This window comes from Phycodurus eques, chromosome 1 (assembly GCF_024500275.1).
Source record: "Phycodurus eques isolate BA_2022a chromosome 1, UOR_Pequ_1.1, whole genome shotgun sequence".
Taxonomy (NCBI): Eukaryota; Metazoa; Chordata; class Actinopteri; order Syngnathiformes; family Syngnathidae; genus Phycodurus; species Phycodurus eques.
In genome coordinates this window covers 41320512-41336317 of record NC_084525.1, presented here as the reverse complement: position 1 = coordinate 41336317, position 15806 = coordinate 41320512, and the positions used below count along the sequence as shown (strand labels likewise).

At 46.0% G+C, this 15806-nt stretch overlaps 1 protein-coding gene across 4 annotated transcripts in view; it reads right to left on the bottom strand.

Annotated features, from left to right (window-relative positions):
- Positions 1–12901: 12901 nt before the first annotated feature.
- nrp2a (neuropilin 2a) overlaps positions 12902–15806 on the bottom strand; it is a 55700-nt gene continuing 52795 nt past the window's right edge. For all 4 annotated transcript variants that reach the window (XM_061692065.1, XM_061692073.1, XM_061692091.1 and 1 more), the window contains one exon: positions 12902–15722. In XM_061692065.1, the coding sequence (XP_061548049.1) occupies positions 15418–15722 (305 nt within the window). In that variant the 3' untranslated portion in view covers positions 12902–15417. The remainder of the gene's footprint in view (positions 15723–15806) is intronic.

Genomic DNA, 15806 nt, shown 5'->3' with positions numbered 1-15806 from the left:
GATAATCGGAACAGGGTCAAAGTCTTACTGTGAGTCTGTGACAAGGAATGCTGGAACGTGACGACAAGGTACAACGAACTGGCAACGAGTGGGAATGAGACACGAGGTTAAATACAAGCGGTAATTAGGTATGAACGAGGCACAGGTGGTGAAGATGCTCACAGGAGCAGGTGTGTGAGAAACGAGAGAGAGGAAGACAAAACCTGGAGCACACACACACACACACACACACACACACACACACACACACACATGACAGTACCCCCCCCCTTAACGGCCGGCCCCAGACGGCCCTGGGGCCCCTGGATGCGCAACATGGAAGTCCCGAATGAGCGAATCATCCATGATAAACGCAGACGGTACCCATGAACGTTCCTCAGGCCCATAGCCCTCCCTTATTCTGACTAGATGATATGCATTTCTTAAATCCAGTTTGGTGAAAACCTTGGCTCCCTCCAGGAACTCAAAGGCGGTGGAGATTAGAGGAAGAGGGTACCTGTTTTTTACCATGATCTCGTTGAGACCCCGGTAATCGATACAGGGTCGCAAGGGTCTTGTCTTTCTTGTCCACAAAGAAAAATCCTGCTCCCGCAGGGGATGAAGATGGGCGAATGATCCCGGCTGCCAGTGATTCCTCCACATACTCCTTCATGGCCTTGTGTTCCGGCCCTGAAAGAGAGAACAACCTGCCTCGTGGGGGTGTGGTTCCAGGCAGCAAGTCAATAGCCCAGTCATAAGGTCTGTGGGGTGGAAGGGATTTGGCCTTGGACTTGGAAAAAACGTCTTTAATATCCTGGTAACAGGTGGGCACTTGAGATAAATCCGGATCCCCAGATGGGGTCTGTGGATTGTCCTTAGAAACATGACCCTGAACATCACATGGTGGCTTGAAACAGTTCCGGGCGCAATTGCTGCCCCATGACATAACCTGCCCAGAGGACCAGTCAATGTGGGGGTTATGTAATCTCAACCATGGGTTCCCTAAGATAAGGTCCTGATTCATGGCGTCAAAAACATGAAAACTAATGCGTTCCGAATGAGAATCGGGAAATGTCAATATGAGTGTTTGAGTGCGGTGAGTGATTTTGCCCATAAAACTGCCGTCTGCAGCATAGGTGTTGCGGTGGCGTTTTATTTCAAAGGTTCTAAGGTGCATACGTTTAACGAGGATGGAGTTGAGTAAGTTTGCGTCAGAACCAGAGTCAATTAATACAGGTGTATGAATTTCTTGATCAGGAGAGCATAGTGTCACTTTAGGAAGAACCCGTGTAGGGTCTTCCTTCATCAAATTCAGACTCACCTCTCCCGTGCCCTTGCTACCGGCACCGGCAACTTTGACGTGACAGTTGCTCACGGAATGACCCAACTGACCGCAGTAGAAGCACCGCCCTTCCCTCAGCCGGCGTTGACGTTCCTCAGGGGAGAGACGGAACCTGCCCAGTTGCATGGGTTCCTCCGTGGGGACGTTAGCCAGTGGGTTGAGACCGGAACCAGGGGATCTGCCTTGGTTTGGCTGGTCACCGAGGCTTGTCCTCAAAGTGCGCGGTGACGCAGCCTTCCGCCGATCTCCATCCAGCTCGCGATCCAAAAGCCTCTTGTCGATTTTTACGGCGAGAGCGATGAGTGTCCAAGTCGGTCGGCAGGTCTAGCGGCACTAAATGATCCTTGACGGCGGGGGATAGTCCTTGAAAAAAGGCATCGAGTAGCGCCCGATTATTCCAATGACTCTCAGCTGCTAGAATGCGAAACTCAATCGCTTAATCTGACACCCTGCGCATGCCTTGTCGTAAGGTGACAAGGGAGCGAGCTGCCTCACGATCAGGAGTGGAAAATTGAAAAATTTGCTCCATAGTCTTTACGAAAAAAGCCCATGAATGACACGTGGCGGAATTGCGGCTCCATTCAGCAGTAGCCCACGCCTCCGCACGACCAGTCAGGTGGGAAATGACGAAAGCGATCTTTGCCCGCTCGGTGGGGAAGGCAGCTGCCTGGAGCTCAAAGTGGAGTTCGCACTGCGTGATGAACGGCTTAATGTTCCCAGAATTTCCAGAGAACCTCTCCGGTCGAGAGAGCTGTGGGCAGACAGCAGCGGAGGTGGCAGGTGGCTGCATGTTGACTGTTTCACATGGAAATACCGTGGCGGTATTGGGTGTGGTGCCAACTGGTTCCTTTTCTTGGATAATTTTCATAAGAAGTTCAAACTGTGAGGCCACCTGTCTCATCATATTGTCCTGATGCCTTGACAGTCCCTCAAGATGAAGGTGGAGGGCAGCAAGCTGCTCATCCTGCTTCGAGAGGCGTTGACCCTGCGCTTGAAGGGCTTTGCGCACCGGGTCTGAGTCTGCTGGGTCCATGTTATGGCCAGTTCGTTCTGTCATGAACGGAACAGAGGCTAGGACCCAAAAATGCAAGACTCCAAAACAAATGGACAGTTTCCAAAAAGAGAGGTTTAATAGACGGGCATAGGTCGGTACACGGGCAGGCAATCCAAGAAGGGCAACAGTATCCAAGAACATGAGGCAAAGAGGCAAGGTCGATAATCGGAACAGGGTCAAAGTCTTACTGTGAGTCTGTGACAAGGAATGCTGGAACGTGACGACAAGGTACAACGAACTGGCAACGAGTGGGAATGAGACACGAGGTTAAATACAAGCGGTAATTAGGTATGAACGAGGCACAGGTGGTGAAGATGCTCACAGGAGCAGGTGTGTGAGAAACGAGAGAGAGGAAGACAAAACCTGGAACACACGCACACACACACACACACACACATGACATGTTCGGCGAGCGTTAGCAATGCAGCGTTCGTGTTAGCTTGAGGCGTAATATAGACTCCAGCCAGTATGAACGATGCGAACTCACGTGGCGAGTAGAATGGTTTACAGTTTAAGAATAGCGACTCCAAATGCGGGCTGCAGTGTGTGCTGAGCACCGTGACGTCTGTACACCATTTTCCGTTGATATGGAGGCATATCCCGCCGCCCTTTGTTTTCCCCAATGATTACATGTCGCGGTCCGCTCGATTAATGTTGAAGCCGGGAAGCATGACGGCGCCATCGGGTACAGCGTCGCAAAGCCAGGTCTCCGTGAAGCACATGGCCGCGGAACGTCCGAAGTCTTTACTGGTCTTTAACAGAAGATGAAGCTCGTCCATTTTGTTGGGTAGGCAGCGTACATTCGCGAGGTGGATCGACGGGAACGCCAATCTGTGTCCTCTCTTGCGGAGTTTCACCTGAATGCCGGCTCGCTTCCCTCTGTGGCGCCGCTTCCGTCTCCATGCGCCGAAAACCGCGGACGCCGCTCCGGTGAGTAACTCGGGGAAAAAACTGAGCGGATATTCGAAAGTTGGTGACAGAAAGTCCGGAGTAACCTCCTTGATGGTTAGCAGGTCTCCCCTTGTGTAAGTGAGTCGTGTAAGGTCTCCAAAGCCGGACGAAAAACACAAAAACAAAGACAATACTAGAGAGCGCGTAACCGAGGCGACCACACTGGTAGGCGCCATCTTGGATTAATTGTTCCCAACTGATTTAAATCAAATTGCAAAAGGTTGTGCTTTCATTTTTGAAAGATTGGCCTTTTTCCACAAGTTAAGTCACGATCATGGACAGCAAAGCCCACCTGTGGTGCTGGATGCTATGGCCTGAACAGAAACTTTTGCATGCGATAGTCTTTTTGGCAACCTTTTTTCAAACCGAATCCATGGTGCGTCAAGTGTTACAAATTCACATTTAGACATATTTACTGGTACGGTATGCAAATTACAGGGTATTTTTGATCCTCCTTGTGAATTATCGCTATAAAAACAAAAGCTTCTGTTTTGATTCGATCATTTTCATGGAATAATGTCCTTACTCTTCTCCAGCAAAATGTACATTGACTACCCCACAAATGTGTTCAGCGGAGATGCATGCAATGCAGTTGTCATGCTTGTTTCTTTGTGAACATGCATTTTCAGTTGTTGTTTTGCACATCTGTACAAATCTTGACATAATGTTTCATCTGACAATGTCTTCTCAGAATTCGTTCCTAAATTGCATAACAGCTCCAATAGACTGCATTTGTATGGTATCTGGTAGGGGTGGAATGGTTCACAAAATCCACGGTTCGATTTGTATCTCAGTTTTGTGGTGATGGTTTTCTGTTCGGTTCGGTATACGCTGAGTCTAAATAAAGTTAATTATGTTTAGTATATTTTCTGTTAGTATTATTTTAATCATTTTTATTAATCAGAAATATATCTTTGTTCGTCTGTTCGAGCAGCATTTAGTGACAGGCATTTCTTCCACTGGATGGCAAAAGGTACAATAAAGATGTCTATCCACTTGTTCCTATTCATACAACAGAAGAGTATAAACGTCATCTTTATGTTACGAGCAGTACTGATTTATGCTTTCAGTTATGTCGATAAATGATAAATGAGTGTTAATTTCAGACTTTCAGCTTTAATTTGAGTTTATTTGCCTCCAAATCAGGTAAAACCTGCCTTTTAAAGGCTAGCTTGCATCATACTAGAGTCGTGTATCTTCGGGTGAAGCAAAGTTTCTGTGTTAATCAAACACCCCAGTCAGTCACGAACATTATAGTGATATAACTTCCATGGTCCTGCTTGGAGAAACTTGTTGCTCGAACCGCCTCCGTTGGCGGGGAAAGGAGGGTAGTCGGCGCGGACGGCTATGAGTGGGATGGGACGTTATGCTGTGGAGCGGCCAAGCCAAGGAACCAGAGATCTTACGTTGGAGTGATAAAGACACACCATCGTACCATGGCAAGCTTATGGTTACTCCGAGTCTGTATCTGTTCTCTCCTTTTTTTTTGTCCCGTTCGGCTGTTTGGTCAAGCAGAATGGAAGATCTGTATCCCTTTTATGCCGGAACAGGTTTACTGTGTCACAGCGGAGTTTTTAAGCTTCCGCTGTGGTTTCTTAGTATTACATTATTGAAGTTTATTGAGTATCAGAGTCGAACAGAACATAGTTTCTAGAGGGGACAGAAAAACACAGACAAAAGACAAAGCACTAATTGTAAACAGGATGAGAAAAGGAAGTCATTACATTATCTTCAACAATGAAACATTAAATATGAGTGTTGCATGGGGCTGTAGTGCTACACCCTGTTAGGGAAGGACAGTACAATCTCGAGCAGGACAAGGACAGGAGAAGAAGCATGCAGGACAAGGGTCGTGAACCCGGTGTACAACTGAAGTGTGGTGGGATTGACTATTTAAATTCCAAAAGTCTATAGGACGAGAGTATGAGTGAGGGGATACACAAGCAATTTGCATATTCATGAGTTATTTGTCGCAATAAGTGAGTGGCCCCCCACCCAGTGAAAGAGTCCCAGGGGTGTGTGCCTGAGGACACATGCAAGTGAATTGACACCGTTTTACATGCACAAAGACTGACAGAAGTGTCCTGTAATTGCTGTGCCCACACCGCGGAGGATGAGGACCCCACCCAATCGAGGGCATGTCCGACACTGAGGGACCCAGGTCGGTCTGCCGGCCCCACCGAGGGGCCCCGACAACTGTCCACCCGGTGCGGGCCGCAGGGACCCAATGCCAGCCCCTCAGCCAACCCCCCAGGGTGCCAGGCACTGCTGCCTACCGGCCAAGCCCCCACCCCTCCTACCCACGACCCACCATCCCCCAGAGATGGGTGTATGTGGTGCATTAAAATGTGGGGATGAGTGTGAGTGATGCATTTAAAATCCAGGGAGCAGGCAGGGCGGAGGGGCAGGGCGCACGGACTGGGAAACAGCACAGACGTGCTGAAACCAGGTCCGACACACACACTCTCCCGACCCTATACCAGTTCCCCAGGAACCCTTTAATATGTATATGTGCCCAGATGTGATTAGTGAGAAAAACATATACAGTGAGTGGTTCTAAGTGAGTGATTAAGAGGCATGGCTCCTGCAGGTTGGGCCCATCAGGCCGGACAACCACCGACGAAGAGGGCTAGCCCACCCAGACCTGCAGCACTGACCCCGGGACGCCCCCCCCAACACACTCCCACCAGCACCCATTACCCCCCCTCAAATGTGGGAGGTGGACCCCCCAGCCCCCAAACCAGGCAGGGACAAAAACCCCACAGCAGGCCCCACAGCCTACAGGGGACCATTCGGCTCCCCCACGGGAAGAGGAAGAGGCAACCGCAGCGGGATGCAAGGAATGGAGAGAAGAGGAAGAAGCAGGCCCGAGGAGTGACAGAGGGGCCCCACCGCCTCCACCAGCAGCCAGAGCGGGGGACCCAGCTGGCACCACTCCAGCACCAGCTGGCACCGCTCCAGCACCCACGGAACATGGGTGGGTCATCATCACACCACCAGCACTCCCCGGGAGGTCACCCAAGTGGTTACTGTCCACGCCCGAGATCAGGAAGGAGTGAAGAAAGTCCTGCCCCCACAGATGCCGGAGCCGCAAACACAGCGACAAGAGCAGAAGATCCCCACTCCATGCATGTTCCCTCTCACCATGCAAACCGATCTAAAATGTGTGGGATAATAAAAATAAATAAATAAATAAATATAATAATAATAAAATAACAACAAAAACCTCGACAACAAAGAATACAAAATTCAAAAGTTTACTTTCACACTTATGAAGATAGTCTTGTTATTGTCAAATGACACCCTACCCAGGCAAAGGAATAAAGAGTCTAGGTTTTGCATGTTGAGGAAAGGTGATCAGCTATCTTCGTACATATGTAATTGATTTTTAAGTTCTGCTAATATTTTTTGTAACGCAATATATTCTATGATGAGATTTAGCCACTGATTGTTTGTTTTTCCAACTTAATAGAATTGTTTTCTTAGCAGTAGCTAATGCGACAAGTAATGATTGTGAATATTTATTAGGGAGGTCGATTATGCTTAAGTCGCCAAGTATGCACAATCTTGGGAAAAGTAGAATCCTGAAATTCAAAATGTAAGAGAGTTTTTGTGTAACCGAAGACCAAAAGCATTGAATTGGTGTGCATTCCCATATAGCATGAAAATAGGTGTCTGGGGTATTTTTGGTGCATTGCGCGCATATGTTAGATGGAGAGAAGCCCATTTTATGCATAGTGTACTGAGTAAAGTGTGTTCTATGGAGCACTTTATATTCTATAAGCTGTAGGTTTGTCGTACAATAAAGATGTGTATCCACTTGTTCCTATTCATACAACAAAATAAGTTGGCTTCCTGCAAATACGTATATCAGCTTTCTGTTCAACTAAACAACCCCAGATTTAACACAGAGTAAAGTACATTTGTGTCTAAACTAGACAAGACTTCAGTATTCATACATTTTATGATATTTTTGTTTGGTGGTTAACCGTTAGGTTTGTGAAATGTAAAATCAGTTCATTGGCTCAACCAAGGTCGACTGATTATACGTGAATGAGCTCGGCTTATGCATAAAGTTTAATTTGTATAAACTTCATATTTATGTTTACGAGCAGTACTGATTTATGCTTTCAGTTACGTCGATAAATGAACACATTTGTCATCTTTTTTGCTCTAAACACCACAACTATGGATTTGGCACAAGATATGTTTGCTGCAGACTTTCAGCTTTAATTTGAGTGTACTTACCTTCAAATCAGGTAAAACCCACTTTTTAAAGGCTAGCTCGCTACATACTAGAGTTGTGTATCTTCGGGTAAAGCAAAGTTTCTGTGTTAATCAAACACCCCAGTCAGTCACGAACATTATAGTGATATCACTTCCGTTGTACTTCTTGGAGAAACTTGTTGCTTGAACTGTTGGCGGGGAAAGGAGGGTAGTCGGCACAGACGGCTATGAGTGGGACGGGAAGTTGTGCTGTGGAGCAGCCAAGCCGAGGAACCAGAGCTCTTGCGTTGGAGGGATAAAGACACACCATTGTACCATGGGAAGCTTACTGGCTACCCCGGGTCTGTATCTGTTCTCTCCAACTTAAGATCTCTGGTGACGTGCCCCGCTGCAATATGACTGGCTGCTGCATCTGGACGACATGACACAGATGACGTGTCCACGCCGCCATCTTGCCTAACTTGCTCCTGTGCTGTGGCTTAATTGACACTCGCCTCATTGGTAAATGAGGGAACAAAAAGAAGAGTCACGCATGTTATGAACCGAACGGAACACATGCGCACCGAACCAAAACAGTTGAGCTGAAACATTTTGGCGGTTTTCAAAAACTGTTCCATCCCTAGTATCTGGGAATTGCTGCGATATGCTATGAAATGAAATCCATCCACCCATTTTCTGCACTGCATATCCTCATTAGGGTTGTGGGTGAGCTGAAGCTTATCCCAGCTGACTTCAGGCGAAAGGTGGGGTACACCCTGGAATGGTCACCGGCCAATTGCAAGGCACGTACCGACAAAGAACCATTCACACTCAGATTCACAGCTATGGGCCTTTAGAATCTTCAAGTAACGTAACACACTGTACCTGTTTCGGTATAAAGCCGAAGTGCACACACTACACCACCATGGTAAATAAATGGTAAATGGACTGCACGTATATAGCGCTTTATCTACACCATCACAGTGCCCAAACCGCTTTACAAAGACTTACATTCACCCATTCACACACACACACATTCATATACCAATGGGCAGCTACTGCCATGCAAGCCGCTGCAAGGCCCATTGGGGGATAATTAGGGTTCAGTGTATTGCCTAAGGACACTCCGACACGTGGACAGTTGGAGCTGGGATTCGAACCAGCAACCCTTCAGTCACTGGACAACTCGCTGTACATACTGAACGATGATGTATTAACGAGCCTTACAGTATACTCTTCAATTAATGTATCCCTTAGCATCTCTTCGCAATCCCATTGGCAAACATTCTGATGGAATTGCACATTTTATTTAAAGAAAATATCAAGGACGTTGCAATTATGCCAGAAATGGGGGTTTAATGATGGGCACAGCTGTTTGTTTGCTTCTTCCACAAATTTGCCCCAGATGAATTCTTGACAGCCCGCTTGTCAGGGTTAACTCATTGCCTCTACCAACTTGTTTTTTTCCCCTCACATTGACAAGTTCGTTGAGAGAATAACAGGCGTGACGACGCAACTCTTTCACATTGAGAGTATGAGACTTGTCTGATGTGCTCACATGCTGACAGCATTTCAAACAAGATCACTGCGTCGACAGCAGCTCTTTCAACATCTGATTGACAAATAATAGTTTTGCCATTTTGTCTCTCAAGCTCAAGAGTTCATATTGATAATTTGAGCTATTTTTAGAATTGTGTTGTGTAAACCATCAGTCGTTCTTTTTATTTTCTTTATTAAACCTGTCCTGATAAGATGCAGGGTCATGTATAGGTGAATCTTTGTCTTTTTATGCTGTAACAGTTTTTCAGTTACATTATTTTGAAATACTCCCTCTGTGGTTGTTTATATAGTCCTATTTATTTAAAATGCAGCTGGACAGAACAGGTTTTGAGAGGGGACAGACAGAGAGAATAGAAATAATATAAAAAGGAAAAGAAAAAAAACAGTAACAATAGAAGAATAACATGGTATATGACTACAATAATGTTACATAATGTGTCTATTTTGATTTAAGTAGTGAATAAACACTGTCACACATGCATGTTAGTTATCTCTTGCTCTGAGACCCAGGGTGGTCCCGTCAGCTCCACCGAGGTGAGGGACCAGCACCCCTGGCCAACCACCACCCACCCAAAGCCCGTCACCCTCATCACTCCCCATGGTGTGGTGTCATGCATTAAAATTGGAGAGGCTGGTGGGAATAAAGCGGGATGGCTATGGGGCACTGCTGACCCTCAGCCTCTCCCCTCACCCCAACCACCTAGCTTCCTAAAATGATGTGAATATGTAGTGTATATGGTTCATTAAAATAAACAGTGAGGGATAGGCAGGGCAGGCCAAAGCAAGGCAGGGAGGCCAAGACATCTGGCCTAGTGTTCGCCCAAACCTGACACTGTTTTCCCCCAACTGACGGGTCTAACGGGGAACTGGCAGGGCAGAAGAGTGAAGCAGCTGGATCAGGGGACAGCACTATTTTACCGTAATCCAGTTCCCAGTGTGCCCCCCCACTGAGTGGGCACATTATTGACACCTTTGGTTGTGGAAGTCATTATTCTTTAACACAATGATGCGATGGACACACATATGAGGAATAAAAATAGGAAATAAAAGCAATCAACAAGCAATGTGATGACATTACGAGGAAACGAGGAAAGCAATTAACCTAAACAGCAAAGTTGCTGCCACAAAGCTACTACTGGAGTAGACTGACCCCATGGACTTGAATTGCTTCACCACAAATGAGTCCATATACACTCCAGATGTTTGGATGCAATGTGAGAGGTGCCCCACCAATCCTGTCAGCAGGTTTCCTGAGACAAATCGGGCAGGATCAGTGGTCACTCCACAAGTCTCCAGTGGACAATACAGATAGACTAAATACTTGTATATGTGGTCTCAGATATGTTGGACAACACTCGCCACTCATAAGTAAATTTTCCTCTGTGGTGGTTTGGCCGACTTTGGATCTGTGAGTAGAACTTAATAATTTCCTCCATGTATTTGTTTTCAGAGGCAGGATCCACTGGTGGCGTCCGGATGATAATGGAACAGATGAAAGAACGTGGTGGTCGACCTTGTGCTGATACAAAACTCTTGCAATTGTTGTCCGATGTCCATTTGCAGGCACGTTGATTCACACACACACACACACACACACACACACACACACACACACACACACACACACACACACACACACACACACACACATACGCACACACACACACACACAAACACACATGGACACACACAAACTATGTACACTGACCCACATTGGTGCTTTGAACCACTGGCAGACCCAACAAGATTATCTGGGCCCCCTTCCCAGGAAGACCACTGGGACGTGTGTGTGCTCTGATATGTGCGTGAAACATATTTCGGAACAGAAGTGTCAGTCTCTACATGTGTTTATGCATTGCTGCTGCAGTTTGTGACAGCGTGTTGGATGCTGTTGAAAGACACAGCAAGATATCGTCTCCAGGTAGTTCTGTTCTTCTAACTTAAGACTCTCTTTGAGGACGCATGAAGGAGAAAACCGAGGAGTTATGCTCTCTGAAATTTCTCCAGAAATGTGCCGCTCTGTACTATTAATATTCTGCCTGACTATCTTTGCTATATGCCAGGGTCAAATACAGTTGTACTCTTGTAGATGGAGCTAGTTTGAAATACAGTACTTAATTTGTATGCAGGTGAGCTGGAGCCTATCCCAGCTGACTTTGGGTGAGAGGCAAAATGCACCCTGGATAGTTGCAAGCAAATAGCAGGGCACCGACAGACAAACAACCATTCACAATCACATTCACCACTATGGACAATTTTGAGTCTTCAAACATGCTTGTTTTTAGAATGGTGGTGGTGGTGGGTGGGTGGATGTATGGTAGAGAGGGGGGTGGGTTTGGATAGTGCGTGCTGCAGTCCCTGGAGAAAATCCATGCAAGCATGAGGGGAGCAATCAAATTCCACAAAGGAGGGCCAGAGCTGAGATCCAAACCTGGAAGCGCTCAACTGTTAGACGTGCTCACCGTGAGTCCACCGTGCTCCCTTCATTTGTATCCATATATATACTGTACTTGTGTTCTTTCAACTGTAATGACTGTGCAATGACCTGTGTGCTCGCTCCTCCATCTTGATTACTTAATCCCTCAAAAATAATTGGCTGTGCGTTCCAGTTACTTCCTCGAGCGCAACTCTGAAATAGGCTCCCTCTGCAATCTGGCCTATCGCTTTACATGGCGCCAGGGTCTTTCTTTGAAGGCTTCAGAGGCAAGGAACTGATCCGATGAAGGAAAGCAAAAGCCCCTGCAGTTTACATTCTGATAAAAAAAACAACAAGAAAATCTGCAATTTGGTTTACACACAACCACTCACAGGAACATAAAGTTAAGTTAAATTTGCTTGAGAAAACAAGAGGTGGTATCATGGAACAATGACAATCTGGCTGCTCGGGTAATGTCCCGTCGGCATTTATTTGTGTGATGTGGTCGTGACTGCGCTGGCGGGATCAATCAAACTCATGAGCAGATGGCGTTGCACTCCTCCAGTGGACCGCTGAGTGTGTTTTATTCAGAGGCGGTAATTGGCCTGCTCTGCTGCGTCACGGACTGGAGCTTGCTAACTGCCTCCACTGCTGCAAGGCGTCAACACACACACCTTCTGCTTTGACACAGCTCTGACAGGCAAACCTGCACTACTATTTCATGCTAACTCCGAGTAGTTATATGTTGTCAAAGTTAATAAGCTATGACGTCTGGCTGTTTGACAGAGAACAAAAAACACATTGCAAGAGTGCAAAGTAGCTGAAAAATGCAGAGCTAATTTGAGCACGCTCATTAATCGTTCGTCACAACTCCACATCTCCTCCCATGAGCCTTCCGCGCATAATCTTCGGCTCCATTACAGGAATCCACAAAGAAATGGCATGGAAGCTCTGACAGTGTGTGCTGTGTTTGCTAACAAGCTTTGCTTTTAGGTGAAGAAAGACTGTGTGGATAAATGGAACCGTGTGTGGGAGACTGTACACTGGAGAAAAGAGAAGCAGAGTAATTGCAAGGTACCGTATATTTTTGTGTGTGGTTGGGGGGGGGGGGGGGGGGGGATGCTGGTGGGGCGGTTGAGGCTGAGATGCCACAGACTTCAAAGCTTTGATGTAGGAGCTCTAAATGAGGGCCACCAGAGGTCCAGACTAATGGGAGTTCATGGGGAGATTAGAGGCCCAGTATCGCAGGCAGGCAACACAAAATAATATCTTCGTATTTGACAACATAGGTTTATGCGCAATTATTGTGGTTTTTTTTTTTTTTTTTGCGAAGATTTGGTTTGAAAGTCTACAGGAAAGTTAGTTGGTGAGAAAAAATATGCTCGCATGTTCCTTATTATGGTATAAATCCTTTATTAAATAATCATAACAACAATCAAAACAATCATAAAAAGAGCATTTCTGTACAAAGACCCCTTTAAAATAACAACAACAGCAGCAGCAGTCCAAGCAGTGCAAGAGGAGGTCTTGTTTTCGAATGTGTTTGGTCCCCCTAGGTCAAAGGGGGTGCTAATATGGTCACTCTCAGTGTCACGTGACTATCTGGAACTGGATCCAAAGGCAAGCTGGATCCCCGAGGTTCCAAGGCACTTTGAAGAGAGTCAATGTGGTTCAGAGGTGTGGGCTTCAGAGGAGAGGGCTAGTTTGTGTGGGCGTGTGTGTGTTCGATAGGGATGAAATGTTGAGTGTGTACAAAATGTGGACCTTGTAGTAGGTATGTTTCTACATACCTTCTCAAGGCTCAAATACACACCTCAGGCATCTCAGTTACAGTTTTTGCGGGGCTTATATGCCAAAAACTGCAGCAAAACGTGAAAATCCGCGAATACCAGACGCTATTTTTCGTAAATATGGAAAGGTACTTACTGTAATTCATTGTCAAGACAGCGTACTTAACAGTGAAACTTGATGAGAAATCAGCTTTGCAGTACAATGACAATGAAGACGACGATGATGATTTGTATTGTACAGGTGGGTTAATCTATGATATTCCCTGGCTGGGATGCAACACCCATAAATAATTAAGAAATATTTGTTTCAACTCATAACGTTTGTGCCGTAAATACGAGAAGGTATGTTCCCTTAGCACCGTACTTCTGTTTTTCCATTTAATTGTTTTACAATTATGACCTACAAGAGTGTTTTTCATACAAATATTTACTGTAATCATGACTACTACAACATCAGTGTTACACTACGGTGTTCCAACTTGTATAAAAATTGTGTTACGTCGGTGTCATAGGAATAGAACTCTGTGCCCCTGTACAGCACAGCAAAGCAGAGCTTTTTCAGCGCTTCAAAAGGATGAAACTCAACAAAGACAATTTGTGTCGCGATATAGCGGGGGAATTCGCAAATTGAAATGTGTTCCAATTACAAACCCATGAGGACCAAGGCCTGCAAAGTCAAAGCGGTAATATAAACGGCACTTACTGTAGCAGCCTTGGTTTCAAGTTGAATGTATGCGTGTCTGAATGACCTTTGTTCATTATATACAAGCCAATCATATCTGTTTTTTGTTTTGAAATTTATAATATAGCATCACAGCAAAATCAATATTTTCTCTCCCACTCTCCCTCTCAACACGTAGTCCATTCGTGTGCAGGGTGTTTTCAAAGAATGCTCACCTTGCTTTATGAGAACTGAAAATATCTGAAAAAACAACATAATAAAGTAAGCCATCATTGGCCATGCAGTTGAGTGAGGTTTGTGCAGTGAATGTTCAAGATGGTAGTGGGATAGGTCCTTCATATGGCTTCTCTAGTTCAAAGTGGGACACTCTCACCTTGGTGTGTCCTAAGTATGTCCGCTTAATTTTTCCAGTTTAAGGCTTGATGTGTGTCCAGTGGCATGTTGTCATACCATTGAGACGAGAACTTTCTGGCTGCACATTTGCTTCTCGTCTTTGGCACAGAGCGGGAACATATTGGCGAGTGGAGTGCTTGGTGTTCTGTCACTCACGGCCTATCTCTGCTTCTCCTTGTTTGTCTTTCCTCCACAGTTGTCGGTCTCTGCCCTCAGCTGCAATCCATAGAATGCACCCACAAAACTCCTTGACCTTTCTCCATTAAGTACAAAGAAAACATGACCTTCTCTCCAAAGAACACTCCGCAACGACTATAACTCTCTCTGTCATAAAAAAAACACTACCGCCTCACCAACCTTCACGCCAACCACTTTCTTAACCTCTTCCCCTAGATATCAGCTAATCACTAATTGGCCAAGGGCCAGAACAGAAACATTAAACAGAAAGAGAGTGAGTGCAGAAATACAAAGTTGAGGGATGTCGGTGACTAAAAATACCACGGAAAAGGCGAGCCCAATGAGGAGCAGAGTCCACAATGGAACAAAAAGTCAACAGGTCAGACAAGAGGAGCTAAGTTCTGGGCCAACGTTCACGTGTGAGCCAAAAAAGAGGCTTGCTAAGGATGTTCCTAACCTACCACCTTTCCAACACAATATTTTCACTCAGTATGTGCACTTTCAAAACTAGAACTCTTACAAATCTATGACGATCATTTAGAAACTGTTCACTTTTGGTGGGGCAGGGATCTAAAGTTGATATGTGTAGATATTTAGATGTCTGAGGCCTTGCAATGGAGCAATCCATCGTGCTGACCTCAGTCTTTTTTCACATTGTTGCTTTCACCACAAAATATTTGACTGTGCCATTTTTCCAACAGGAAAAGGAAAACTCCCTTGAGCAAAAATGTGGCCAACTTGTCCATGTGTCCAGACATTTGTCTCCTTGAGGAAGACAGCTGACACTAAGGTGAAGCTAGGAGCAAATGAAGACGATAGTGAGAGGTTTTCACAAAACCAATGTGCTCGTTTCCTCTCTCTGCCTTCTCATGCCTCAGTGCAGCAGCGCTGCTGGTTCAGTTTGACCTTGTGCTTGAGGCCGTCATACAGTTCAAAATTGTAGTTCTCCAGTGTGGTGGAGGAACGTGAGGACAGGCCACTGTAGGAGCAGGTACAGTAGAGGAGGAGACCTGCACACACTGCCCCCAGTAGGACACCCAGGGAACTCATGACAATGATCGTGACTAGAATGGGGTCCAACGTGTACAGCCATGAGTTGTCCTTCTCTGAGGCCGGAGTCATCGGAGAATCCAACGATGGCGACGCCGTGTTCCACTCTGGAAACTGTAAACCTAGGAGAGGACCAGAGTGTGTCAAAAGGGAATTTTCTATCCATCCATCCATCAATCCATTTTCAGAACCGCTTATCCTCACTA